Below are 25,928 nucleotides of genomic sequence, written 5' to 3' on the forward strand. Positions count from 1 at the left end.
CATTTTAAGGCGCCTTTTCATGCTCACGCTCATTTTCAAAAGACGTCACGTGACTAAAAATAAAGTTAACAAAACAGTTATAATGGCAATACGAGTCTAGTGTCGATGTTATAACACATTTATTTATATTACCAGAAATTTATTTAAATATTGTCAACAACTTGCCAAAAATTTAACACAGTTTCTATCATAACAAATAGGTTGCGACTTTGCGTATGTGTACATTTATACATTATTTGACTCTCTTTACCGTTTATATATAAGTCACATTTATCCGTTAAAGACGAGTCGATCTTTGTCTTCGGAGATGTTAAGTTGTCTTTATTCATCTCCTCGGCGCGTCATTATCTTCGATGCCTGGAAGTAAGTCTTATTTCCGTAGTTTTAACTTCTTATATGTTTAACCTTATAATTTTTATTTCTTGACTATATGTTCAGTTTATTTAGATCATTTTTAATAAATTGACATTAAAATAATTTCAATCTCGTAATTTTCATGTAATTCTTAGTACTTTTTTCTTTCTATGTTCATATTAGTCATATTATTTATTTAACTTATTTATAACTTATTTATTTATTTCTTTGACTTTATGTTCAGTTTATATTTAGATCATTTTTAATAAATTAACATTCCAATCTCATAGTTTCATGTTTAATTTAGTACTTTTTCTTTCTTTGTTCATATTAATTACATTATTTATTTAACTTATTTTACTTTTGTCCTTTGTTTTTACGTAGGCATCGTCAAGATAATGAGATACCGAGACATTTATTATCGCTTTAAACAGCAACCTTTGTAACAGACTCCGATATAAAACACATTGTTATTATATTATCTTTTATTATATACTTTCGCGCTGAAGATGACCCAAAAATAGGGTCGAAACGTTCGCTATCCTCTCTTTGTATGCTTTAATACCAATATTTATTTGATTGTAATATAAATAAATGTGTTATAACATCGACACTAGACTCGTATTGCCATTATAACTGTTTTGTTAATTTTATATTTCGAGTCTTATATTTATTAATTTTTGTAAAAATAAAGTGTTCGTGTAGAATTTGTTTCGACGCGGGAAATTGAAGTCGAAATAATTTAAAATTAATTTTTGAATTATATGACTGGTAATTAATACCAGAAAAATTAATCTTACAACAGATGTCGATTTTATTAATTATCTATTTCATTTGTTAACGAGTTTTATTTCACTTAATTAATTATTCCTTTCGTCAAGTTTTTGCCAATAAATATAATATAAAAAAATTATTAACAGGCCATCTACTTAATACTAACCATCTATACCTACTATTCATTTTATGACTAAAAATATCCTGAATCATAGAATAAATAGTATATAGAGATGGTTATATTATCTCATAAAATTATCTTAAATTATAAAATAAATATTAGACATAGATAGTTTATTTATTAATTTTACTTTATAATTAATAATAATTTAATAATTTTTTAATTATCGATAAAAATTCGACGAAAAGGATAGTTAATTAATGAAAACATATAATTAAAGAAAATAAATAATGCTAATAGTGATGTAACAAACAGTAATACTGTTACCTATGTTTAACTTCCTATTTATACTTTTTTTTTTAATAATTAAGCCAAAAGATATTGATTAAAGATACTGATCTGGATCCACTACAGAGAGAAGTATTTCTTTTTCAAATAAAGAACTTATTACAAAATAATTCAAATTAGAAAAGATCTCTCAGTTCACTATTACTATATACTATATATATATATATATATGCTAATATATGTATATATGAGTTTTTTATATACAATGACGCAATAAATCTCAAATCTTATCCACTGCAACAGAGAACAAACCCGTTTAATATATGTATATGTATATCGAGAATACTTTTATTTCATTAATTAATTATCTCATCTTATGTATCATATACACCGTAGCGCGGTTTATAGAAAAATCACAATTAGAAAACGTGAAGTTTGTGAAAAAAGAAACAGAGATTGCGACACGAGCGTTATTTTATTCCTCTTCGCTGGCAAATTTATTATAACTTTTCGATAAATCCAGTTTTTGTGTGTAACATGTATTTAATCATCCTATCGTGTGTATACACAGCGAAAATTTTACCACGTCGATACAGAGAATTTCGGACTGAAAGACAGATCTCTCTCGTACTAATCAGATGAATCTGTTTACTTATAATCCCATAATAAGTCGACATATAATCATCCCTTATGCATTTACTAAGCATTTTTACATGTACACTGCGGCGCGTATTCTAGCCGTACGCTAAAGGCAGCTGCCTCTGATGCTTTCATTACAATCATCATTACAATTGAATCTTACATATAATCGTAAATCTAAGCTGCAAAATCTTTTTATTTTTGCACATAGAGAACATTTTCCGATATTCCTAATTTCCTAATTTATTTGGTATATCGAGAATTCTACACGTCTTTGCGAATCTTACATTTTAATTTCAAAATCTCTTATACGATAGACTTTCTCTTTCTACAATTTTTGAAACGTTTTATGAGCAGAATAAAGAACTGTGAAGTTTTTATTTAATCTACTGAACAATTTTATATACCTCACATTAAATTTCATTGTTATTTATCAGACAAGAATAGCTTTTTTTTTAATAAAATCAGACGGCCACGTTTAGCGTTAAATGTGCGGCGAAAATACGGGCTTATGAGCTAATTCCTGTTTTTGGTCACAGATGTAAAAATGAATGTTATAAAAAAAAAATATATATGTAGGCTCTCATTCTTCTCTCTTTCTTTATCTCTCCCCGCCCCCTCCCTCTCTTTCTCTCGCTTTCTACATAACAATAGTATGATGGAAACAATTTCTTTTCTCATCGATGTAAACAATTTATTTTACATAAAAGCAATACTCTGACATCAAAAAAAAGCGGTCATAATGGCTAATGTATAATAATAAATAAAATATGAAATGTAAATGATGGATATTTACAGATATGCAAATGGCAAAAAAACTATAACAGAGAAGAAATATATTTTGCTCTTATGCAAATATATAAGCCGCTTGTTCTGAGAGCGGTGCAAGTCAATCCCGAAAGTCTCACTAAATGCACATATCGCTTCTGGAGATTCACATCTTAATTACAAATTCATTAATCCGTACACTCATCTTCATCTTTTTTTATTATTTATCGTTAAACGTTATGAAAATATCAAGTCACATATTAACTTGTATATATTCACAACCCACTCGTATATATTCAACACTAAATAAAACGCTAAGTGTATGAATACAGCTCTTAAATAATTGCATTTATAAATATAACATGAAATGCAATTATTGTAAAGTGCACGAATAAAACTCGAAATCGGGCCACCGCATTTAGCGCAAAATGTAGTCATATAATTCTTCAGCTTACACAGGTAACATCGAATGCGTGTAACATCACATTTTTTATGTTACATAAAACAAAGCTCAACAGTCACATTTAGTCACTAAATGCGGGATGTGAATGTTGTTACTTCGTAATTGAATTTTGCAACGCTTTCAGAACGGATGGCTCTCGCGAGCGTTTTACACGACAGGCTCTTTGTCGGCTGTTTGCGAAGGATTGCACAGCTTACTTGCGCTAAACGTAACACCTGTACACTTAGAACCTACAAAACGTGTGTGGCCGCAAAGCGTCCCAAGTAAACGCTGAGGACGCCGAGGTCTCTTTGCGCGGCAAACAGACGACACTGAGACCGGCCACGGAGACACAGTATACTAATTATATATATCCAGCATGAACGCTTATCTCGCTAGAATAATTCGCCTATAATCAGAGGTATTCAACCTACAGTACTCTCGGAAGAGCAATTCTCATACATTCTAAGAGAAAATCTTAAGAACTTTGACTATAATAAGGAAATATAAAGAAAAATGTTTATAAAGTTTGTGTGAGAAGTTGGCTTCCCACAAAATATAAAGGAACATTGCACATATAAGGCAACATATGGCTTTAAATAAAAATATAAAGTATTATATTATATATAAAGAAGGATACAAAAATGGTTTTACAAAAATCTCTCAGATGAAGATATATATGTACATATATTCGGAAGTACAAAATTTTCTGAAAACATATTTGCAAAGATCTGAAGGAGATGCTTTCAGGATTACAATGCAGAAAGGGTTGAATACCACTGGTCCGTATAATGTATTACAGGGAGCACCATGATAGACCCGTGCGCGCCTCTGTGTCCCACTTGGAAAAATGGATTAGCCATCTCGTGCACCCGGATTGACTTACACTAAACGTAAATGCAACAATTTCGATCGAGCATCGCGAAGGTCGAGATTCTGGACCTGCTCGCGAAATTCCCGCAAAATCAAGGTCGGCGAGACTTTGATTCCGGACAAGAGCGCAAATTCGACACGAGATTATAATAAAATATCACAGTTCCGAGTCTCTGAAGAGTCGCTCCTGAAAATCATGGCTCTCCCTACGTTTATGCTACGTGTCCGAGATAATGTGAATTCCTTCTTTTAATCATAAGAGACATCCTAGTTAACAACAATCCTACGCTCTATTGTAAGATTATCTATTTCGGAAACCGTAACGATTAATAGTATAATACGTAATCCATATACAACTCGCTAGGGATGCTGTAGACTGTATTTACTGACTGCTAAATGTTTCAGGTGAATACTGTATGTACTTATGTTACGCGTATAAATATATATGTAAATGGAAAAAGATTCAAGATGACATGTAGATGTAGCGTAACGCATGCCACGAAGAATAGCAATTGATTTCGGCGCTCGTCGAGAAAATAAAAGAAACGATGATGCGCATCGTGAAAATGAAATTTACAGAAGAGTAATACATGATGCAAATCAACTTGATTCTTTGTGATTCATTGCTCTTGCCCTGAAATCGCCTCTGAAGGAAGATTATTATTTAAATCAGATTTTTTCAAACAGGCATCGAAAAAATATTTTGAAATCTTTTAATCCAAGTAATAATTCCATTTGAAAAAGTGCAAAAAAATAAATTTTTTTATAATGAAAGAATTATTATTGGAAGAAAAATACCCCAAAAAAATATTTTATATTAAAATCACAATTATGGCTCGAACAGAAATTATATTTTTCGAACGAAACTAAACGTATATTATATACAAATTAAATCTTTAGAAAAATAACTTCAGAATAGAATCAGTGAATCGCCAAGAATTACATAACAATCAAATGTATCGCTAATATATAAAATATATAATGTGATAGAATAGAAAAAAATGTTTCGATGGACAAGTACATTCTAATATATTTCATGCACGTAAATATTTTAACGAACACCTGCATTTTATAGTATAATTTCAAGTAATTCATACTTGCTTGCAAATCCATTATTCTTGCGTACCATTCGAGGGGGATCAATCGATTAATTTTCGTCAAAGATTTGTCATGGAAGTATATTTCTTATATATCTCACTCTTAAAAATTAAGAATCTCAGGTAGTAACAAGCTAAAAGTCACCTGGAAAATAAATTACGAAAACTAAATTTAAGTTTTAAACTTAATATATTACTTTTATTCTAAAACATTATCTTAATATCATAATTGAGTCATTAAAAAAAATATAAGTTGAAAAAAATCTCATAACTTTGCTTAATCATGTTGTCATTACTAATTTGTAAAAGTTTTATACAATTGAATGCCAGTGTCCAGTGTCGTCAGTCATGAGAATTTTGTTCTGTTCGAATGACTCTTTCCCCCTCTTTATAAGTTATATAAAAATGAGATAAACGGCTGAATGTAACAATGAAGCTAAATGACGTGTATAAGGTTTTTCTCCATTTAATTATGTAATTTTCACCTTTAATCACTTCAATCTTTAATCAAAGTTATACCAGTATCAGTAACTTATCAATTCCAACATTAAGAGACTATTGACAAAAGACTAACTCGGCAAATGACATCATGCAAGTACAAAAAGTAGAAAAAATCGCGAAAAACGCAATTAATCGGTTACAGCGTGAAACATATCGCAATCCAAGTTGCATAGTCTAAGCATTCGTAAAAAATCTTACTTGACATCATCCTTATGAGACTGGAGGATCAAACAAAGAAGTGATTTGTTTTGATCGCTCGACAGATACATTTTTTTCAGTAAAGTTAACTAGTGAACAAAGAATGCATCGCAAAAAACGGCTATTGACAGCCAAGTTAAAATATTCTGAACAGCTTAACAAATTGCACGGTTCAATGTTAATTAGGGTGATTACCCTTCTTGATTATCTTGTATATCAATAACGCAAACTACTCCAGTAATCCTCACAATTCAAAAACATATCTTCTTAATATATCTCAATATTTGTGACTAAATATTTACATCGATGCGTTTTACAGCTTCAGTCTATTAAGCTTCAGAGCCGCGGCTTTGCGATAATTTCCTCGCTCTTCATTATCCTTAACCTAGGATTACCCTTAGACATGTTGCTTCTTTATTGAGCGGGTGGCTGAGGCTCACTCGACATATTTGGATTCGGATACGGCAGAAAAGAATAGTTAGGATAGGGCGGCGGAGGATGCGGGAACGGCGAATAATAATTAGGGGGATGTGAGGAAGGAGGAGCGTATCCTCTATGCATGTAAGGATCCGTCGAAGGTGGCGGACCATGAAACGCTGAATACATGCGAGCGTAATCCGTGTTGTAGCTCGGTCCACCGTATGCTGGATAACCGGGTGCTCCTGAAAATTAATTTCGCCATTAGTATTTTTATTTTTGTTAACAAATATACAAAAAAGAGACAACAATGCATTTCTTTAAAATACAAAAATTTCTTTAAAATAGAAAGATATTGTAAAAAATATACAAATCTAATATGAGATGTATAAACAGATGATAAACCTTACTTTTTGTCTTATTTTACTTAAAAATGTAAGATTCTCACCACCTGGAGGATACGCTGCGGATGAACCAGGCGCCGGTGGATAATGCTGCGAGTATGGATCGTACGGACCCGGTGGATACGGACCCGGATACCGCGTACTAGTTGGATGACTAAACGCGGTAGGTATATGCGCAGTCTCATCTCTACTCAAGGAGGTCACCGTGGTGGTCACGGCTATTGCGGTATCCGTACCCTTAGACTCCGTTGCGGAGTTACTCGTTAGCGGTTTGGCAGTAATGCTTGATACTTGAGAAGAATAAGCGGTAGGCACGTTCATTACGTTCCTCTCGTCCGTAGGCTTTCCTAGATCCGGCTGAGGCTTCGTCGTGTCTATTGGCAGTCTGCTACTGGGATTCGCCGTGTGTGGTGGAACGCTGGGGAAGTAAGTCCCGTAAGGATTAGATAGCGACCGAGATCGTGGATCACTGTAGTCGTAGTATCTCGGATATTGGGCGTAAGGATATCCTTGGGGTATCGGCGTTGTTGGGTCTCCCTGAATCATATTATCTCGCATATTCGAAATCGATTCGGCGCTCTTCGGAGAAGTAATATTAGTGCTGGTGCATACTGAGACAGTCGATGATGCGACGACGGGTGAATCAACATTGCTTTTATGTGTTTCCGGAGCTCTTACAGGTACAGATAGTACTGGCGGCATCGACATCGATGGCATTGACGACACTGACGGCATCGATGGCACCGACGGTATCGCCGGCACCGGCGGCATCGACGACATCGACATGCTCGATGGTATTGGCATAGTCGACGACATGCTTGATGGTATCGGCATAGTTGACGGCATGCTCGATGATATGCTCGATGATATGCTCGATGGCACGTTCGATGACATACTCGATGGTACACTTGAAGGCATACTTGACGGTATTGACATGCTTGATGTTACTGGAATATTCGGCAACACCGACATAGTTGATGGTACCGGCCCGGCTGACGGCACTGGTGACGGTATTAACAGAGATGATGGAATCGATCCAGGAGTGCCCACGTGCGTTTGTGTCGCGACCTGTGGCGTCACCTGCGGCGATTCCTCGATGATAATATCGTCATTGGAAGTGTCTCGCTTTTCTGTCTGGCTGTGAAAAGACCGACCATAGTTCGTTAATGTGTCTGGCTTGGGAGGCTCCTTCTCTGATGGTGAACATTGCTTGTCGACAGTCGACGGCAGTTCCGATTCAGGTTGGTCATGTTGTGTTTGCACGCTTTGCACTAAGGAAACAGTATCGGGTGTATAAACTTGAGTGCCTTCTTCGGAAGATTTTGGCAAAGATGTGTCTGTATCTGAATTGGTGGTACGAGTATGATTAGATGGACTGTAGTCGGTGTTCGAGCTCACTTCAGCCACTACATCTTCCAATCTAACTTCCTCAACTCGTTGCTCAGTTCTTAGTTGACCATCGGACGAATTAGAGTTGTCTCCGAGCGTAGAATGATCCACCGGTTCTTGTTTTACTTTCGGTAACCTCGATAGAGAAACCTGGTTAGTCAAGTTTACTTGACTCAGATAAGGTTTGGCAGCCGCTGTAGCGACTGGTTTCGGTCTCTTAGAAATTTCTTTATCGCCGAATGGCTTATAACCCGAAGCCGGTGATGGCTTATTGGGAAGTCGATTACCAGTCTGGTTACTCGAAGATGATTTGGGTATTATGGAAATGGCAGAGTTATTTCGTAAAGGGAAGCCAACTTCAGGTTTAGAATTTCTCTGTATCATCGAGGAAACACCTGCCAAACATAAAATGTCAAATTTTCAAATGATACAATACTTATACAAATATAATACAATATATAATAAATTAATCATCAATAATATATTAATTCACCTTTCTTCGGCTCTTCCTCTCGCTTTTGCTGATTCAATTTAAGCGCAGTGCGAATTGCAATAATTTTGCCGGATTCAAGCTGCATGTAAATGCCTTTCGGACTCTTCAGCACCATTACTCGTTGTCCCGCTTTTAAAACAATACTTCCTTTGTCTGGAGAATTAGTCGGAATAACTACATCTAAAGGTAGCGTCATCTCTTGCGCGCTCATTCCTTGTCTTTGCCACACCTCTGCTGGAATCCATCTGCTACCAGTTACATTTCGTGGACCTAATCCTTCAGCGCCTCGCTGTTGCATCGGTCTCACAGAAGCAACGGGTTTCGGTGTAGTGCCTCCTCCATCGCCGCCGCGAATCGCTCTGATTTGTAATCCACCTGCTGAAATAAATAATCGCAATATATATAGCTAGCTTTTAATTTATAATTTTATAAATTAATTTATAATTTATAATTTTTTGCATATGTATGTGTGTGTGTTAAATATAAATTATACCTCGTGTGGCTGTATTTCCTGGAACATAGTTATAACTCGGTCTCGAACAATTAGCTGCCATCTTCTCAAGCTCATAGCCGCGACGAGCCAATCGCTTCTCAGCCTGGCTAAGTTTTTTATCTTTTCGATCAACAAGCAAACTCTCGTGATGAAATGGTTGCTTGGTTAATAATGAGGAATGGCGTTCTAGAACGCAATGCATAACTTCGTCCGTGTAACTATCCTTAGTCTGCGAGAAATCTTGTACTTGGCTATCCTCCTCCCAATCCCATGACAATGTCGTCGCCTCTTTTAGCGAGAGATGCGCATCAGGATTGCATTGATCGACTACCCGATCAGCCATACCTTGCTTGCTAATCTGTCGATCGTAGATCTTCCTCTCCAAACAATTATCAGTAACTAATCGATAAACGAAACACGGCTTTTGTTGACCGTATCTGTAAACTCTACACACAGCTTGCGTATCGTGGCACGGGTTCCAAGAAGCATCGAATACGATCGCGCGATTCGCACCGACGAGATTAATACCTAATGAACCTGCCCGTGTCGAAACTAGAAATAGATGAATCTTTGGATTATTGTTAAATTCGTTGATGAGTTTTTCGCGCTCTAAAGCGCTGGTGCTTCCATCTAATCTATAATAATTCACGTTTTTAATCCAAGCGTCAGTCTGGCCGTCTGGATATTTTACGCTATTTCGTGCTAAAAAGTCTTCTATGAGATTCAACGTAAACAACGACTGCGAGAATGCAAGCACACGATCTCCCAATTTGATAGCTTCCTCAAGGATGCAAAAGAAGATCAACATTTTCCCGGACGCGTCTATCAACCCGGGTATATAGTTCTTCATCAATTCTGTCGCCTGCAACAAAATTAGACGTTATAATATCACACACATACACACACATATTGAAAGATATAAAATAGTAATTAATGCTTATCCAAAATCAAATAAAAATGTATATTAATAAAAATATAAAATAAATAATATACATAAATAATATATACATATATAATTGTTTAAAAATTAAATAATTGTTTTATAGTATGTATGTATGTATGTATGTATGTATGTATGTATGTATGTATGTATGTATGTATGTATGTATGTATGTATGTATGTATGTATGTATGTATGTATGTATGTATGTATGTATATATATATATATATATATATATATATATATATATATATATATGTGTGTGTACACTATAAAACAATTATTTAATTTTTAAACAATTTTTTAATTCATAATGTATTATATAAGATAAACGAAATATAGTAATATTCTAATAATATTAATATACCCAGTCATATGGAATTCCGGGATCTTCTTTCCCAATAGGAGAACTCTTGCAATCTTTTTCCTCGTCTTTCGTGAGAATCTCATCATCAGATTTATCTTCCTTATCCTTTTCCAGTTGATCTTCTTTTTCTCTCTCTTCCTCCTTTAATAATTCGCTTTGATTCAATCGAGGACTGTTCGTTGAATTAATTCCCTGTCCTGATTGTCTGGGTGCAGGAGTTGCCGAACTCTGACGATTTGATTCCGCGGTATAATTCAACGTACCGGTAAAATTACTCGAATGCATCGGTTGACTTTGTACGCCAATACTAGATGTCATATCTTTATTGCTTTTATCGCATGGTGGAGGATGAGTACCGGACTGCTGAGAAGTTTTCATGGACTCGTCAGGCCGTGAGTTCATGTCCGAATTGTGATTAGTGTAATCGTATGATTGATTCGGATAATTTTGCGGTGGAAAGTAATTGTTCTGATAACGATTCACACCCGGGTTCATCTGATCTCTATAATACGAATCGTTGCATTGCTGATCCGATCGGAACGTTTGCGGGTAATTACGTTGCCAATAGGGATCATCCGCATTCTTTATCTGTCCGATCGACGTCGCCGAGTTCGAGCCATCCGATGAATAACTTGACATAACGGAGTTCTGCGTTTGCGGTTGATTGGCAGTATAATTATTGCCGGAATTGCTAGCAGTACTTCCACTCGAGCGATCATTTGAAAACTCGTTCGCAGTTGGAGCGTAACCTTGCGTTTGCTGCGACGCCGCTGTCACGTCCGATCTGGAGTAGAGTTGATCATTCGGACCTAGTGAGGGATTGGATTGTTGCTGTTGATTCGGTGGATATTGGGTCATAGTCTGATTCTGAGCCATTTGCGTCTGCTGTGCAGTGCCGTATCGATGGGCAGCAGGAATCTGCGATATCGGACCAGGATGATTTGACGAATAACCAGAGTGAGTCTGACTAGGTGGCACTGGACTCTGCTGACTCTGCTGATTCTGCTGAGGATATGACGTCGTCTGATTAGAAGCTGCTGCTTGAGACACCATATGATGTGCGTACCCTGCGTGGACTGCGTTCTGTGGATTCGATGCCGAACCTTGCTGATCCGGAGGATATCTATGCGTCTGATTCTGAGTGTTGACATTTGACGCGGGTTGATTAGCCGGATAATTGGACTGATTTTGCGGCACGTTTATTTGACCCGGTGGTGCTGGGGTATAGCCACGCATTGAACCTTGCGTTACAGGTCCTTGATTCGGTTGATTCGATTGTATATAACCGTGAGATGAAGCCTGCGGCATCGGAGTTGTTGATGCCTGATTGAACGCATGCTGCGGAGTTTGTGGCGGAGTTGGATTTACCTGCGTAGGATAGGCATGTGACTGACCTTGAAGGGGCATACCTTGAGGCTGCTGACCGGTGTATGAATGAGATTGAGTCTGCAAGCTCAGATTCTGTTGATTCTGTTGGTTCGGCGAGAAGCCTCGATTTTGACCGGATGGAGTATTTTGACCTTGCTGCGGCTGCAGCAGATAGCCAGTCTGAGTTTGATTTTGAGTTGGAGGTTGACCTTGTGGTACAGAATAACCCATTGTTGTGTTCTGCAATGGTTGCGCATCGTTTCGTGGATATATCGGATTCGTCTGACTCGGTGTCGGCGTGTAATTTTGATTTTGATTCGTGGTGTATGACGAGTAATCTGTCATCGGCATATTCGTAGATTGATTCGGCATTTGAGTCTGGAAAGATGGCTGATTGGGGACTTGGGAATAGTTGTTAGGCCCTTGATTCATATTCGGTGTATAATTACGTTGCTGATCCTGATAAGGATAATTTTGTCGCGAAAACATTCCCGGTGCCTCGTAATTGTTTCCTTGACTTTGATCTGATCTAAAGTCAGATCCAGCCGCTGCACCGCCGTATCTCTGATTCGTCGATTGCTCATTCGATTGTATGTAATTTTGCGATTGATTGGCGTATCCCTGTGATGTATTGTAGCCCGATGTTTGAGTATATGATTGAAAAGTTTGATTACCATATCTCTGCTGTCCTTGATTATTATAAAACTCTCCATGATTATATTCGCCGTGATTGTTATTATCATTCCTATAGTATGTGCTTTGATCGTTCGGACGGTAGTTCTGATAATTATGAGGAGGATAAGATCCCTGCTGCATAGAGTTGGAGTATCCCGAATTGGAAACCGGCATGGGATAATTAGTATAATTATTTTGCTTCGGTGTACTGTGTGTAGTTTCAGCTTCCGCATTATCAGTGCTGGATGATGAAGAAGCATTCGGTTGTACGCTAGCCGCGGGTTTGTTCTTTATCGTCGTACCTTTCTTGGATTTCTTTGACTCGCCTTTTGACTGACGCGCTTTAGATTTCTTGCCACCTGCCGTAGCTTTCTCTCCAATTGTCTCTTCCAAATCCAAATCATCCTCCTCGTTCGCCTGACGTTTGCGAAGAAAATGATACAGAATATCTGGATGATTCCAGATCTTGCAACACACGGCAAAAGCTTTTAACGGATTCGGCACTGCGCGCGTTTTCACTACTTGATTCATGAACGTATCATATAATTTACGCTGATGAGACGTCATTCTAATGAGCAGAATATATTCTTCCTTGCGCGGTAATGACATCTGCAATACGGAGTGAGATCTCCTCTGTACAAAACCTTCCAATAAAGCATGCAAAACGTGCGCGCGATATCGCATCAAGCGTATATCCTGCGGCGTGGAATCGATACATTGGCCATTCTGTATCGGTCTCTCAAACATATTACAAAATTCGCTCTTAGTGCCCAGATAATTCGGTCTCACGAAATCCACCATACACCAATATTCCAAAAGATTATTCTGCAACGGATAACCGGTCAGGACAACCCTACGTTTCGTGCGCATCTGCTTCAATGCCATACTGATGCTAGCGTGCGAGTTCTTAATGCGATGACCTTCATCGCAGATTACCAAATCCGGTCCAGGATTCACAAGAGCTGTGTGCATTTCGTCCAACAGACCTTTGTTCTTATCTTCCTCTTCTACGTCTACGGTATCCTTGAAGGGTTGACCGCGTTTTCGTTTCGCCTTATTGGGCTTCTTCAAAGATAATTGCCTGAACAACTCGTAGCCTATCAGCAGAACGCCACCAGTCGACTGCCATTCTTGGATCACCTTCGCTCTCGCTGTCATGGTTTTATGCGAATCATTTAGAATATGCAAGCCAAAGTGTCTCGGACGTACTTCCATGCCAATGGGCGTGTTCACACTGTATGGCGTCTTCACTTTCTCAATTGTTTCCTTCTTTTCCTCCGTCAACTCTTCCTTCGTTGTCGATGTACTCTCTTCTTTCTTAATCGTTTCTTCTGGTTCCTTCTTCACATTCACCTCCGCATTCTGAGACGGCAACATTCCTCCTGACAGCATGTTTTCCCTCTTCGATTCTTGTTCCAATTCATGTTGATTAGTCTGACTGCCGTAACTCGCAAAAGTGCTAGAAGCGTTGTTGTAGTTTGGATACATCGAGGCAGAATGATGATCACCCATGCCCGGATACATCGCCGCCACATTTCGATTCTCCATATCAGGATACATAGAATTACCCTGCGATCGATTCTCCATTCCAGGATACATAACACCAATAGCTTGATGCTCCATGCCGAATTTTGGTCCCGTTATATTCTGTCCGGGCGGCATGCTATGGCAATTCATTCCTGGATCAGACTTCATTGGATCAGGGAAATTAGGAAGCGGATTCGGATTCGCGTTGTACAACGGATTCTGCGGTACTTCGCCCTGATGATAATTCGGTGGCATATGCGGCGCACGCGGCTCACTCATATTCTTATTCATCATAGGATCCTGCATATAACCTCCTGACATTATGTTACGCGGTTCATAACCATGATGAGGATTCGTATAGGGATTCTCCGGCATAATATTCATCGGTTGTTGTGATGCAGCAACGGTGTCTTGACCGAAACGATGCGCAGATTCTGTGCTGATAGGCCGAGACATATTCGACATATCGCTCTGATTACCGCAACTTTCTTCTTTCATCTCGTGCTTCATATCCATTCCGGGTTCCATCTTGACATTTGTAGCCTTAGATTCCTTCTCGGCAGTAATGGCAGGATCTTCATACGGCAACCACATGTTAAATTCCGCCAGCCAATTCTGGAGCGTATTTATAGGCATGATGCAGAGAACAGTCTTGGCAGTGGTGCATCGAAAAAAAATGTCACAAAAACTAGCGATCTGGAGGGTTTTGCCCAAACCCATACTATGGGCGAGGATACAGCCAAAACCGCTACTAGTTTTGTACCTCTCAATAGTCTCGATGATGTTGTCAAAAAGAAAGCGTATACCGCCGATCTGATGCGGCTTGATGATGCGGGCCACTTGTGGTGCCAAGAATACGTCCGGTTCGGTCTCAGGATGGCCAACATTTATTAATACCCGCCCATGCTCATCCGGAACATTGTACCGATCATTGGTGTGCATGCCGGAATTAGATGGATCGTCCTCATTGTCAGTTTCCTCTTCACCGCTGGGATCACTCAGGACTATACAATCGTCGTCTGAACTCTCACTCGAACTGGATATCGTTACTACATCTTTACCTTTAGGCGGCCTTTGATACTTGGGCACGCCAGGCGTTTTTCGCATCGCATGTATTTGCTTTTCGCGTATCATCTCCTCAGCTTCTACATCAGACATCTCGGAGTCGGAATAATACTCCACACGGTCCATCGGTTCTTTCTTAGGCACCACTGGTGATATACTCACAGATGGTGTCATCATACGAATTCTTTGGTGCAGCATATTGGGCGCACCTGAGCGATTCGGAACCCGCGAGATGGATGTTTGTGCTCCTTGGTAGCCGCCTCTGCCTTTCTGCCAACGCATCCCACTGTCCACCGATCTCCTTTGAATTTGTCCCGCTTGCATCCCGGCTGTCTGAGTAGTCTGAACACCAGTACCAGAGCCAGAGTTCACTTTCAAAAGTACGGTGTTCGGCAAACGAACCGGGGTGGACGATGTAGTTGACGATGACGACGACGGAGAAGACGATTGCGAGATCATGGTGCTGCCAGCCTGATTTTGCTTTGCCTGTAAAAGGCTGATAACACGTGTCTGCGTTTTATTGCTTTGCGCCCGGTTGATCGCTATTTGACGCTGCACTTCGCGGATGATCCTCTGTTGTTCCTGCACTCGCCTGAGACGTTCCATTTCCTGTCTTTGAGCGGAAAGCGTAGCCTCGTCAAGTTGCGCCTCGTCCATCACTTCCCGGATGTTCCTTCGCATGTTGGCTAATTTCTTTTCCGACTTTAACTCGCATTCTGATGAGTTGCCCTCTGTATTACTATCCTCCTTTTTCGCTTTTTTCTTCGCGCTGTCGGAATGATCGGAATCGGCATGTCTCTTGTTACTATCAGCGTCTTCCTCCCCCGCGGACTGTCCATCCGCTTTTTCATTATCCATGCTCTCCTCATCCTCCGAATCTTTCGATATCGGTTTTCCTAGTAAATCAGCCTCGGATACTTCCTGGCCTTCTATGGGCGCTCCTTTTGATAATACAAAAATAAAATCATTAAAATTTAATAATGTAATGCGATAAAAATATAATTTCACAATTTATCTCATTAAATATTTACTTATTATATCATGCTGTGTCATATCACATTATTATAATGCATACATACATACACACACACAAAACTATTATAAAAAATTAAAAAACTATAATACTAAAAAGATTTGAAAGAGAAATATAATTATTTTTATTTTATAATTTATAAAAAGTAATACTGAGCACATATTTTTGGAACTCTTTGAAAGTTTGAATCCAGACTTATAATTTAAACTATTAATAATTATCTAAATCGATTTAATTATAATACAAAATTAGATTAAATTAAAATAAATTTTTTCTATATTTTATTCTATTAATTAAGTTTAATGCTAATTATTTAATTAATAAACTTTAATTAGAATCATTAAATACAAAATCATAAAATACTTATAAAAAATAACTTAATAAATAATAATAAAAAATCTTATCATAATATAATATTTTAGATTAAATATGTTCAAATTGTATGTGTAATATAGAATGTATACTGATCAACATTTTTATGGGACCAACCTTCCAATGGCAAAGTGTCCAAGATATTAACTTGTTCCTCATCATCCTCTTCTTGAGATGGATGATGTTGTTGCCTGTCTGAATCTATTCTAACACCGATCTGCGAGTCAATCGTTTCGTCCAGATCCATATCATCCCCCGAACCTTCGGAGCGTATCTCTTCTATTTCCTCGGATTGTAAAGCGTCGAGTTTCTTTTCCTGCTCTCCGTCTGTTGTTTCACCGCTCGACTCATCCGAACTTTCATCATTGGCCGTCTGCGGTTCCGCATTCATGTTTGCACCAGTTGTAGTCTCATTCGTCATCATACTCGTTTCAATGGGCTTAGAGCCTCCGCGAGGAGTCACACGTTCGATTGTGACGTCCCCGATGCGTGTCAAAAAACTGTCCAGGCTATTAGACATGGTGTGCACTGTCCATTAAGTCACAATGTATATCTTATTGATACATATCATCATGGAATGTCTCACACACATTTAAACATGATACTAATATCTATTGAGTTTAACACTCTCTTTACATGTCATTTAACACATTTCTTCTTTCCTGTAATAATATATAATCTTAATATCTATTACTTTATCAGATACATTAGTAAGAAACTGCCATTTGTTGACAAAGAGACAAGATATCAAATAGTAAAATCTCTTAGTCACAAAATTCTTACTATTTAATATTGTAGATGCATGATATGAAATGAAATAATCCTATGAGAAAATATTTCTCAGGAAAAAAGATCAAAATTTTTAAAATAATAAAATGTTTTTTTTAAATTCTCTTCAGTAACTTAAGCTTTACACAATATTATTAATACATAAAATTTATAAACAATTGGAATATATGTAAATAATTCAGTAATACAGTTGAAAAATACAAGTTTATATAAAAATATACAATGAACTTTATTTTGCCAAATAAAGGATTCTATTAAATTAAATGTTTTGACTGAATATTTGATAGCATTTTTCTTAGTAAAAATTAATTTATATTTGTAAACAAAACAAGACATATATAAAATTTAAAAAATATTCTAGATTATTTTAACTCGCAATGTAAAATGATATGTTTATCAAGATATATATGTAAAAGTATGCAACAGTACTCACATAAATGTGATTTTTTAGGATCGTTTGAAAAATGCTTGGTCAGCATTAGATATTAAATTTATCTCACAGAAAAAAACTTTGTAATCTCTCAGAATATTTCAATCTCTCAAAATATTTAGCTAACTCGTAACATTCACTCACATATGAGAAAAAATTCTACGTGCCAATAGCATCCGATACATCTATGGAACACCAAGAGAGAACATTGAGAGATTTGCCAAGCGTAAATCTCACAGAATCTTTCCAGAATCAATGTTTCGAGAATGACATAGTATGCAAAGACATACACACACTTTTTTACTCGACAGAGTATCCTCTCACAGCTTCCTTAGAAACTGACTGACCACACTGTTCCTCAAACAAATGACTCAGTCCAGGAACACGATATCGTACACGTGAACCGTGTAATCTAAACATCCCGTTCGCATATCGGGCACGCATAATCCACAGGTCCAGGATAATCCACGATGACGACGGTGAGTAGCTGTCAAATGTAATCGCGAAAGGAAAAACAGAAGATAAGGGAATAGGCCAGAATGTTTGTTTACGTGTTTACACGATGAGTCCCCACTCGACCGTCCTTCCGTCTATCACCGCCTCGTCGTAGACGCGTCCCGGCGTTTCCGCTCACCCTCTCTCTTGCTTCACCTTCCTTGTCGATCCACCGCTTGATCGGCGATCACGCGCGCGCGACAGACGCCATGGCCGGCTCTAGCTCGCGCGTTCGATCCTCGCTCGTCGAGTGCTCTCGTAGCCGACGTAGAGCGACGTCACGGCGCCGTCGTTCCCTCGCGTGCAACGAGCTCGGTCGCAGCACCAGGTCGCGCTTCCATGCCAGTCCCCTAGGCAGGAGAGGGAGGAGGAGGCGAGGAGCCCGTCCGCGTCGCGCCGTCTCGCACCTCACCTCACCACGCCGTATTCGCCGTCGTTCCCCGCGCGCAACCACGCTTAGGTTAATGCCGAGTACCACTGCGATTACCGCGCACTGCTCCCGAACTCCCGAGGGGCCCGATCCTCACGCGAGCACCCCGCGCGAAGCGTCGACGGCGCCCCGTGGCATTTTTTTTCTCTTACCCTCACGCGTTCCTGCCCGACAGCGTACTCCGCTCGGCAAACGCCATCTTGACTGCACCACCGTCGTTGCACATCCGCCACGAATAAGCGCGCGAATGATGGCCCGCGGGATGTTGGCTGATCCAGGAACTAGGCGGGCGGTGTAGATGCGGCTCCGTCAAAAGATCATTAGTAGGTTGTCAGGTGGAAAAATTCTATATTTTTGTTACACATGGAAATATGTTTCTTTTCTAAGTACGAGTGAGATTTATTATGCTTCACTATTGCTAGACATTTTTAAATACAGCCTCTCGAGTTACACTCGGACCGTGATTTATGATCATTTATCATGAAGCGACAAGGGTCCATATTCTGAATCCTCTTTTATTGATAAAAGTGCCTTTAAAAGTGGCTTATAAGCCTTCTGATTGGCTGTAAGCCACTTTTAGAGGCACTTTTATCGATAAAAGAGGATTCAGAATATGGACCAAGGTCGCTAAGAGGATGGGACTTTCTAATCTTTCCGTTTGTTACATTATCGATGGTCTTCCATCACTGAAAACCGCGCATGTTTAAATATTCGATTAAAGCAATTATTTATTTGCGCATGCCATTTTTAGCGCGTTATGTATTTTCTTATTAATATTAAAATATTTTATCGATGAGGGTCATACGGTCAATGCATTAAAGATTCTTATTGATAGGAAAGATCCTCCTTTCTTATTCAAAATTAAATGCCTTATTATTTTATATAACTTGAATCACTTTTATTTATGATTTAAGTTATGTGAAAATGACAAGAAAGAATCTCAATTCTCACCCTAAAGCTGCTATTGACAATTGGAAAAAGAAAGATAATTTATATCTATAATTTATATATATATATCTCTCATAATTTTCTTAAATAAAATAAAATGCATATATACATTATATTACAAATGACTTATATTAAAGTAATTGCATATTTAAAAAAATCGACACATATTACACATATACACACACATATGCTCGCATGTACACGTGTGTGTGTATGTATATTAAAAATTATGTTCTGTAAGGTTTCATTTAAATATCTTATCTAAACTTCTTAAAAAATTTGAATTTCTTTTTATCTTAAAGATTACATACCTAACATTACTACTAAGTACTAAATGTGACTGTATAATTATAATAAATCTATTTCCACACAAGATCAAGATTATTTTTTAATAGAATTGCATTGTATGTGCGTACATACATTTAAGATATTAATAAATGATAATAAATATTGTTTTACAATCAATGCCACATTTAGTAGTACATTAAAGAATATCTTGTTTATAAAACACATAGCTTATATTTGAAAAATAGTACTTGAGTAAAAATCTTAAAAATGCAACAAAAATTTTATCACTTATATATATATAAATCTTACATAGATATACATCTGACAATTCTTTAATTCGCATTTTCGCAGGCATCAATCCAATCATTATATACATCTAAAGGTTCCGATAATAAATTTATTGTCGTTTGAAAATCCTCCAAGCACACTCTGCAAGTTATCCTGGCAGTACTCTTCGACTTATCCCTGAAATCACAAAGAGTTTTGTTAATAAAAAAATATTAATTTAAGTTTATCAGTAAGTTTATTATATTACTTTACCAAATTAATGAATTAAAAATTCATGTAATTAAATTGACAAAGTAAACCTGATTCTCTCTAGGAGCTAAATCGACTTTAATTATTTTATACATTATAATTATCAAGGAAATATCAAGAAAACTTAATCGAGTGTTATTAAAAAGCAACATTTGTGTTGTAATTTCGACACATATACGCGAGTTGTCCACATACATCTTAACGTCGCACGACTTCTCGTGATTGCAAAACGGGCAATTGAATTGTGTATCCAACGGTTGAATAGCCTTCTTTTTGCTAGGTGGTTTTCGTTTACTCTTTCGTCGACCCATCTCGTCCCAATCGGTCGAAACTATACGTATTTCGATCGGACGAAATATCGGTTGACCGATACCGATAATTTCTCCGTTGTGTTTCACTAGGTTATGTTTAGGAAGCGAGCCGCGTTGTTAGGTTAGGTCGATCTTTTTCGCGTATCGACGATATCATTAATCAAGTGCAAAGTTCATTATTGGATTATAGAATCCTATATGTCTTCCTTAACATAAAATTATTTAATTTTTGCAACCACTGTTTTAATCCATTTTGTTTTTCCGTTCAAGATTTTAGCGCCTACATTTTCGTATATATATGCGTCCTTTGTATGCGTCAGTGATTTGCCATCACTACATGCGCATGCGCGAAATCGACCTAGCTGCGGTTGGGAAGACGCTTTGGATGAAGCGTTTGATTGACCAATCAGGAGAAAAGGAGTAAAGATTTCTTTAACCTGATTGGTCAATTCAAAGCATAAAGGTACTTTTACATCATGCGATGAATTTTCTATATATTGATTGGTTATTATATAAGGAATTTCTAGAAACCATAGACCTTACAGATATGGACTGGCAATACGTATCAGACTGTGTCCGGAGGAGGTTAGAGAGAGAAACATACTTTTTGGTACTTCTCTTTCTACAAGTGTTCGGACACTTGTAGAAAGAGAAGTACTAAAAAGTATGTTTCTCCCTCTAACCTCCTCCAGACACTGCTTCTCTACAGAAACTATAGGCAATTGCCAGTCCATACTTATAAGGTCTACGCTAGAAATTTTAGAAATATTCTTCTCTCGAGTCAAGTTACCTTTTGACATATGAGTGTCGTCCTCAAACACGTTTCCATTCGATTCTGTTTTCCATTAATTCGTATATTTTTCATTAAGCAATTTTTAATATTTTGAAATCAAAATACAGAGAATAGTAAGATTTTGTCTATAATTTATGTCTTTGATTACATAAGTAAATTTTATTTTATATCTTTAATTTTCTAATACATAATGGAAAAAATATTTTAATTAAATAATACTAATCATTTAATCTAAATACTACATAATATTATAAATACTATATAATACTATATAGTAAATAATTATGAATTAATTTTCTTTGTTTCAGAAAAAGAACGATTATGTTTTTATAACACAGGGTTTACATTTTTTTTTTTTAATTTTTTATAATGGTGACAAAACATAGCTATTATAATTATGAAGCAATCTGGGAACGGCACCCTGAAATGATACTAGTATCAGAATCACCTGTCACTTGGCATGGTTTTTTAATCATTTCACGTTCATTATGCGCATACAATTTCCAAAGTTCTAGAATAAGATTAAAATTAATCATGCCTGCTTATCCATTATTTGACGATGTACATGTGAAGTTTGGTAGACAAATAGCTTCTCTGCAAAATAAAGAATTTCACGAAAGGATGAATGGATTAATAAAGGCTGCATGCAAAACTGAACAAACAGTGTCGTCATTTTTAACACAGTTACAATCACTTATTGTAAGTATAAAGTATAGATATAAAATATACTTTTCCTTTGACAATTCTATTATGATTATATATTTGCAAACAGGGAGAATATATGTGCAATATAGATACTAAAATTCTTGTATCTAATTTTGACACTGTAAGATACTTTCTGCAAGAATTGAAAGCAGCTGTTCAACATTTACCTGTATGTAGATTTATGTAAAGTATATATTCTTTTTTCTGTAAATTCTCACCTAATTTTAGTTCAAGATGAAATATTTGTGTTAAAGGACGTGCTAATATCATCTGATCAAAATTTAAATATCATTAAATTACACTACAGAGATGTATCTGTTACATTGCAAAGATGTAACAGCGCTGAACATCCTTGGAAAGTTATTGCTTCTGACATGCCCAATATTCCAATATTTAAAGATTTTGAGAAGAATGTGACTAATTTAAGTGTTGCAAAGACTAAGTTTAAATGGCAAATGGAAATATTGGAAAAAGCATGGGAACAATTAGAAGAAATTGATGAGTAAATAATTTATTTTTTATTCACACATTAAAAGAGAATATATTTGTTAATTTCTAGAATTTTTCTATATGAAAATAATATTGTTTTTTTAATTATTCTATTGTTAAAATTATATCAAATCATTATTACATGTTAATTATACTAATGTTACAAGGAATTGCTGGGTAATCGATCCATTGAAACCAAATAAGAGCCACCTGTATAGACGTATCCACTTGTCTCAGTCTTTATCTGTGACAATTACAATAGATCCATTGAATCCTTTACCAGTAATTAAATTCTCAGGTTGTGACAATGAAGTGAAACGGCAAACGGACGATGTTTCTAATAACATTCATGTATGTTTCATATATATGCATGATGTGTATAACTATCTTAATACTAATCTTATTAGCAATTTAATTTATGTTAATATGTTGATTTTACAGAAGTGGGATCATGATTGCAGTATTTTAGAAAATCTAAAAATGCTGTTAAATATGTATGAATTTCCCGAACAACAAGAAAGTATGGAAGAAAAAAAAGCCATTATCAATAACGAGTGTGGTATATGTTTCTCAGATGAATTGCCAGACAAGATATGCAATAATAAAAAATGCATGAGATACTTTCATTCAGTATGTTTATCAAAGGTATGTGTGATTGGAACATATACACAATATATATTAATAACATAAATATTTTATTTGCATAATATATATACATCTTTATTAAATAATCTTTAATAATACTAACAAAAATATATTTTTTTACAATAGTGGTTACAAACAATCACTGGAAATCAAGTTGTGTTTAATCATATTTATGGCACTTGTCCATACTGCAAGGAAAAGATTTCTTGTTCCATTGAACAATGAAAAGGTAGATATTGAATTTTCCTAGAGCAGTTATATTTTATTCGAATATATGTATATATGAATAATTCATTTCCAGGAGCCATTCTTTCATGGATTGATTAAATTTTAAAGTTCCACATATCAAAATTAATGTTGTTTCTGTATCGTTACATTGGAGATAATCAGCAACAAGTGATTTGCTTAAACGTCCGGCTTTGATATTAAAACCATGAAGGTTGACTGTTTCATCTGAAATAAAAAAAAAATTTTTTTTTCATTCTTATATCTTATAAATTATATATATTTCTATTTCAATTTATTTGCTTAAACAAATTATCAATTTTTATACTACTTCATATTAAATTATGAAAGAATTTATAATCGAAAATGTATGTATCGTAAATTATAGGATATTCTATGCATGCAATTTTATTATGAATTTGCTTGTTATAATGTGACTTAATAATATACCATTTAATTGAGACAGCTGTAATGTACATTTAAAATTCCAATAATCTGCTAGACTTCTTAATTCTTTTTTCAAAGGCACCTGTGCCACCGATTGAAATCCTGCGATAAGATGTATCCTCGTCAATTCTGTTTCATCGTCCACGATCGATTTTGTAATGGGATAAAGTGCTGCTATTCCCGACCCGATACTGAACATAACGATCTGTCGAAAACTATCATAACAATGTGTTCACTTGTGAGAAAAATAATTTTTGAATTATCTGCATGAATCTTCACCTGTTACTTTTATATTTGAAATCTCCATATGGACCTCTAATATCGATTGCGTTACCAATTAATGCATTTTTTAGGCGCGAACTAAATTCACCCTGCTTGTATAATTTCACCAAAAAAACTAAACTATTGCATGTCCAAGAAATTGGTGTATATGGACGAGATTTGCACCAGGAATGTAAAATAACATGCTGTCCAGGCTCAATGTACAAATTAATATCATTTTTTGTTTCGCATCCTATATATAATAAGTAAAAATAGTTTTTTAATATATGAGATATATATTATACACACGACAGATTTTTTTTTTATTTTTGTTTTTTTAGAATTTTATAATTGTTTTTGCATGCAATTGAATAGTATTAATAACTTTATATATATATTATAGATTTGTTAGGTTCAGTAATGTAACTACTCATTCTTTTAAGTTATAATGTATTACATTTTTGTTATTGATTTGATAACAGTAATACCTGAATATTTCAAGTAAACCAAAAAGTAATCCTCTGAAGTTTCAGATATATCAGTGATAATAAATACTTTATAAGATAGAGGAGATAATAAATTGTTACTTGTTTTCACTTTTACATTCTGTGTCTTCCTACTTTCCCATTCTTTCAATAATGTCTTATGAACATCAAAGATGCATGGTGTGCATCCACTGCCGCAACAATCTTCATCCAGTGGAGTTTTAGGTCTATCATCATCATTATTATTATTATAATTATTCAAACTCATTTTGTGTGCACTTTTTATTGAATTATTTAATGTATAACATCGATTCCAAAGAATTTTATTTTCAAAACAAATCCAAGTAAATTAATCAAATTGTATCATATGATAAAAAAATAAATAAAAAAACATATTTATTGCAAATACAATTTCGTTTAGACATCTTCACAAATAGATCTTTATACAGAAAATATGTTAATTTTATCTCTAAAATAAAAAATACAACAGTATATTATCTTTCATGCAGATACATTAGCCGTGTTCCGAAATTGCTGCCAGTTTACTGCCAGCACTGAAAATATATAATATACGTAACGTGCACTATAGAATTTGCAGTACTGGCAGTAATTTCGAAACACGGCCATTATTAGTAGCTTATCATAGACCTTACAGATATGGACTGGCAATACGTATCAGACTGTGTCCGGAGGAGGTTAGAGAGAGAAACATACTTTTTGGTACTTCTCTTTCTACAAGTGTTCGGACACTTGTAGAAAGAGAAGTACTAAAAAGTATGTTTCTCCCTCTAACCTCCTCCGGACACTGCTTCTCTACAGAAACTATAGGCAATTGCCAGTCCATACTTATAAGGTCTACGTAGCTTATCTATATGGATGCGTTCGTTTACGCAGTCGCTGCCGCAGATGTCATTCGTTTATCTATAGTATACGTGATGTAAACTATAGATAAACAAATGACATTTGCGGCAGCGACTGCGTAAACGAATGCACCCTATATGTTAGGATACGTTCGAAAATCCTATCTGTGAAGTAGAGCCCAATTGACCAA

General features: G+C 36.1%; 4 protein-coding genes and 1 long non-coding RNA gene across 15 annotated transcripts; 2 read left to right on the forward strand and 3 right to left on the reverse strand.

Moving 5' to 3' along the window:
• Window positions 1-209: 209 nt before the first annotated feature.
• On the forward strand, window positions 210-2,746 carry LOC145974897 (uncharacterized). Its single transcript, XR_014439848.1, has 2 exons — window positions 210-363; window positions 739-2,746. It is a non-coding gene; the product is annotated as an uncharacterized LOC145974897 (long non-coding RNA).
• Window positions 2,355-18,992, reverse strand: LOC145974895 (uncharacterized). Of its 7 annotated transcripts, none has more exons than XR_014439843.1 (9): window positions 18,115-18,992; window positions 17,822-18,003; window positions 16,717-17,261; window positions 10,560-16,135; window positions 9,252-10,113; window positions 8,759-9,136; window positions 6,921-8,660; window positions 6,358-6,717; window positions 2,355-5,501 (listed from the first exon to the last, which is right to left on the reverse strand). XR_014439843.1 is itself a non-coding variant. In XM_083104963.1 (8 exons), exons 2-7 carry the CDS (start codon window positions 17,117-17,119, stop codon window positions 6,470-6,472), a joined length of 9,207 nt encoding a protein of 3,068 aa, XP_082961089.1. In that variant the 5' UTR covers window positions 17,120-17,261; window positions 17,822-18,992; the 3' UTR covers window positions 2,355-5,501; window positions 6,451-6,469. The 7 variants fall into 7 exon arrangements, 1 of the variants encoding a protein (XP_082961089.1); XR_014439846.1 differs by having other exon boundaries at window positions 2,355-4,905; window positions 5,357-5,501; window positions 17,822-18,992; XR_014439845.1 differs by lacking the exon at window positions 17,822-18,003 and having other exon boundaries at window positions 18,370-18,992.
• Window positions 18,993-19,748: 756 nt separating this feature from the next.
• Window positions 19,749-21,149, reverse strand: LOC145974896 (transcription elongation factor 1 homolog). Its single transcript, XM_083104964.1, has 2 exons — window positions 20,712-21,149; window positions 19,749-20,444 (listed from the first exon to the last, which is right to left on the reverse strand). The coding sequence occupies exons 1-2, from the start codon at window positions 20,825-20,827 to the stop codon at window positions 20,312-20,314; spliced, it is 249 nt and encodes an 82-aa protein (XP_082961090.1). The 5' UTR covers window positions 20,828-21,149; the 3' UTR covers window positions 19,749-20,311.
• A 323-nt stretch (window positions 21,150-21,472) lies between these two features.
• Window positions 21,473-24,994, forward strand: Fancl (E3 ubiquitin-protein ligase Fancl). Of its 2 annotated transcripts, none has more exons than XM_083104966.1 (8): window positions 21,473-21,570; window positions 21,929-22,319; window positions 22,393-22,494; window positions 22,580-22,827; window positions 22,982-23,165; window positions 23,256-23,459; window positions 23,586-23,688; window positions 23,761-24,994. In XM_083104966.1, the coding sequence occupies exons 2-7, from the start codon at window positions 21,990-21,992 to the stop codon at window positions 23,682-23,684; spliced, it is 1,167 nt and encodes a 388-aa protein (XP_082961092.1). In that variant the 5' UTR covers window positions 21,473-21,570; window positions 21,929-21,989; the 3' UTR covers window positions 23,685-23,688; window positions 23,761-24,994. The 2 variants fall into 2 exon arrangements, with proteins under 2 accessions (XP_082961092.1, XP_082961091.1); XM_083104965.1 differs by having other exon boundaries at window positions 21,485-21,733.
• Window positions 23,491-25,736, reverse strand: LOC145974900 (NADH-cytochrome b5 reductase-like). 4 transcript variants are annotated; one of them, XM_083104968.1, is made up of 5 exons: window positions 25,531-25,736; window positions 24,980-25,104; window positions 24,411-24,645; window positions 24,135-24,346; window positions 23,491-23,912 (listed from the first exon to the last, which is right to left on the reverse strand). In XM_083104968.1, exons 1-5 carry the CDS (start codon window positions 25,719-25,721, stop codon window positions 23,722-23,724), a joined length of 954 nt encoding a protein of 317 aa, XP_082961094.1. In that variant the 5' UTR covers window positions 25,722-25,736; the 3' UTR covers window positions 23,491-23,721. The 4 variants fall into 4 exon arrangements, with proteins under 4 accessions (XP_082961094.1, XP_082961093.1, XP_082961096.1 ...); XM_083104967.1 differs by having other exon boundaries at window positions 24,881-25,104; XM_083104970.1 differs by lacking the exon at window positions 25,531-25,736 and adding an exon at window positions 25,366-25,505 and having other exon boundaries at window positions 24,881-25,104.
• Window positions 25,737-25,928: the final 192 nt, after the last annotated feature.

This window comes from Camponotus vicinus, unplaced genomic scaffold, assembly GCF_025532165.1.
Source record: "Camponotus vicinus isolate PSW18456_S1 unplaced genomic scaffold, iyCamVici1.0 SCAF_7, whole genome shotgun sequence".
Classification (NCBI taxonomy): Eukaryota; Metazoa; Arthropoda; class Insecta; order Hymenoptera; family Formicidae; genus Camponotus; species Camponotus vicinus.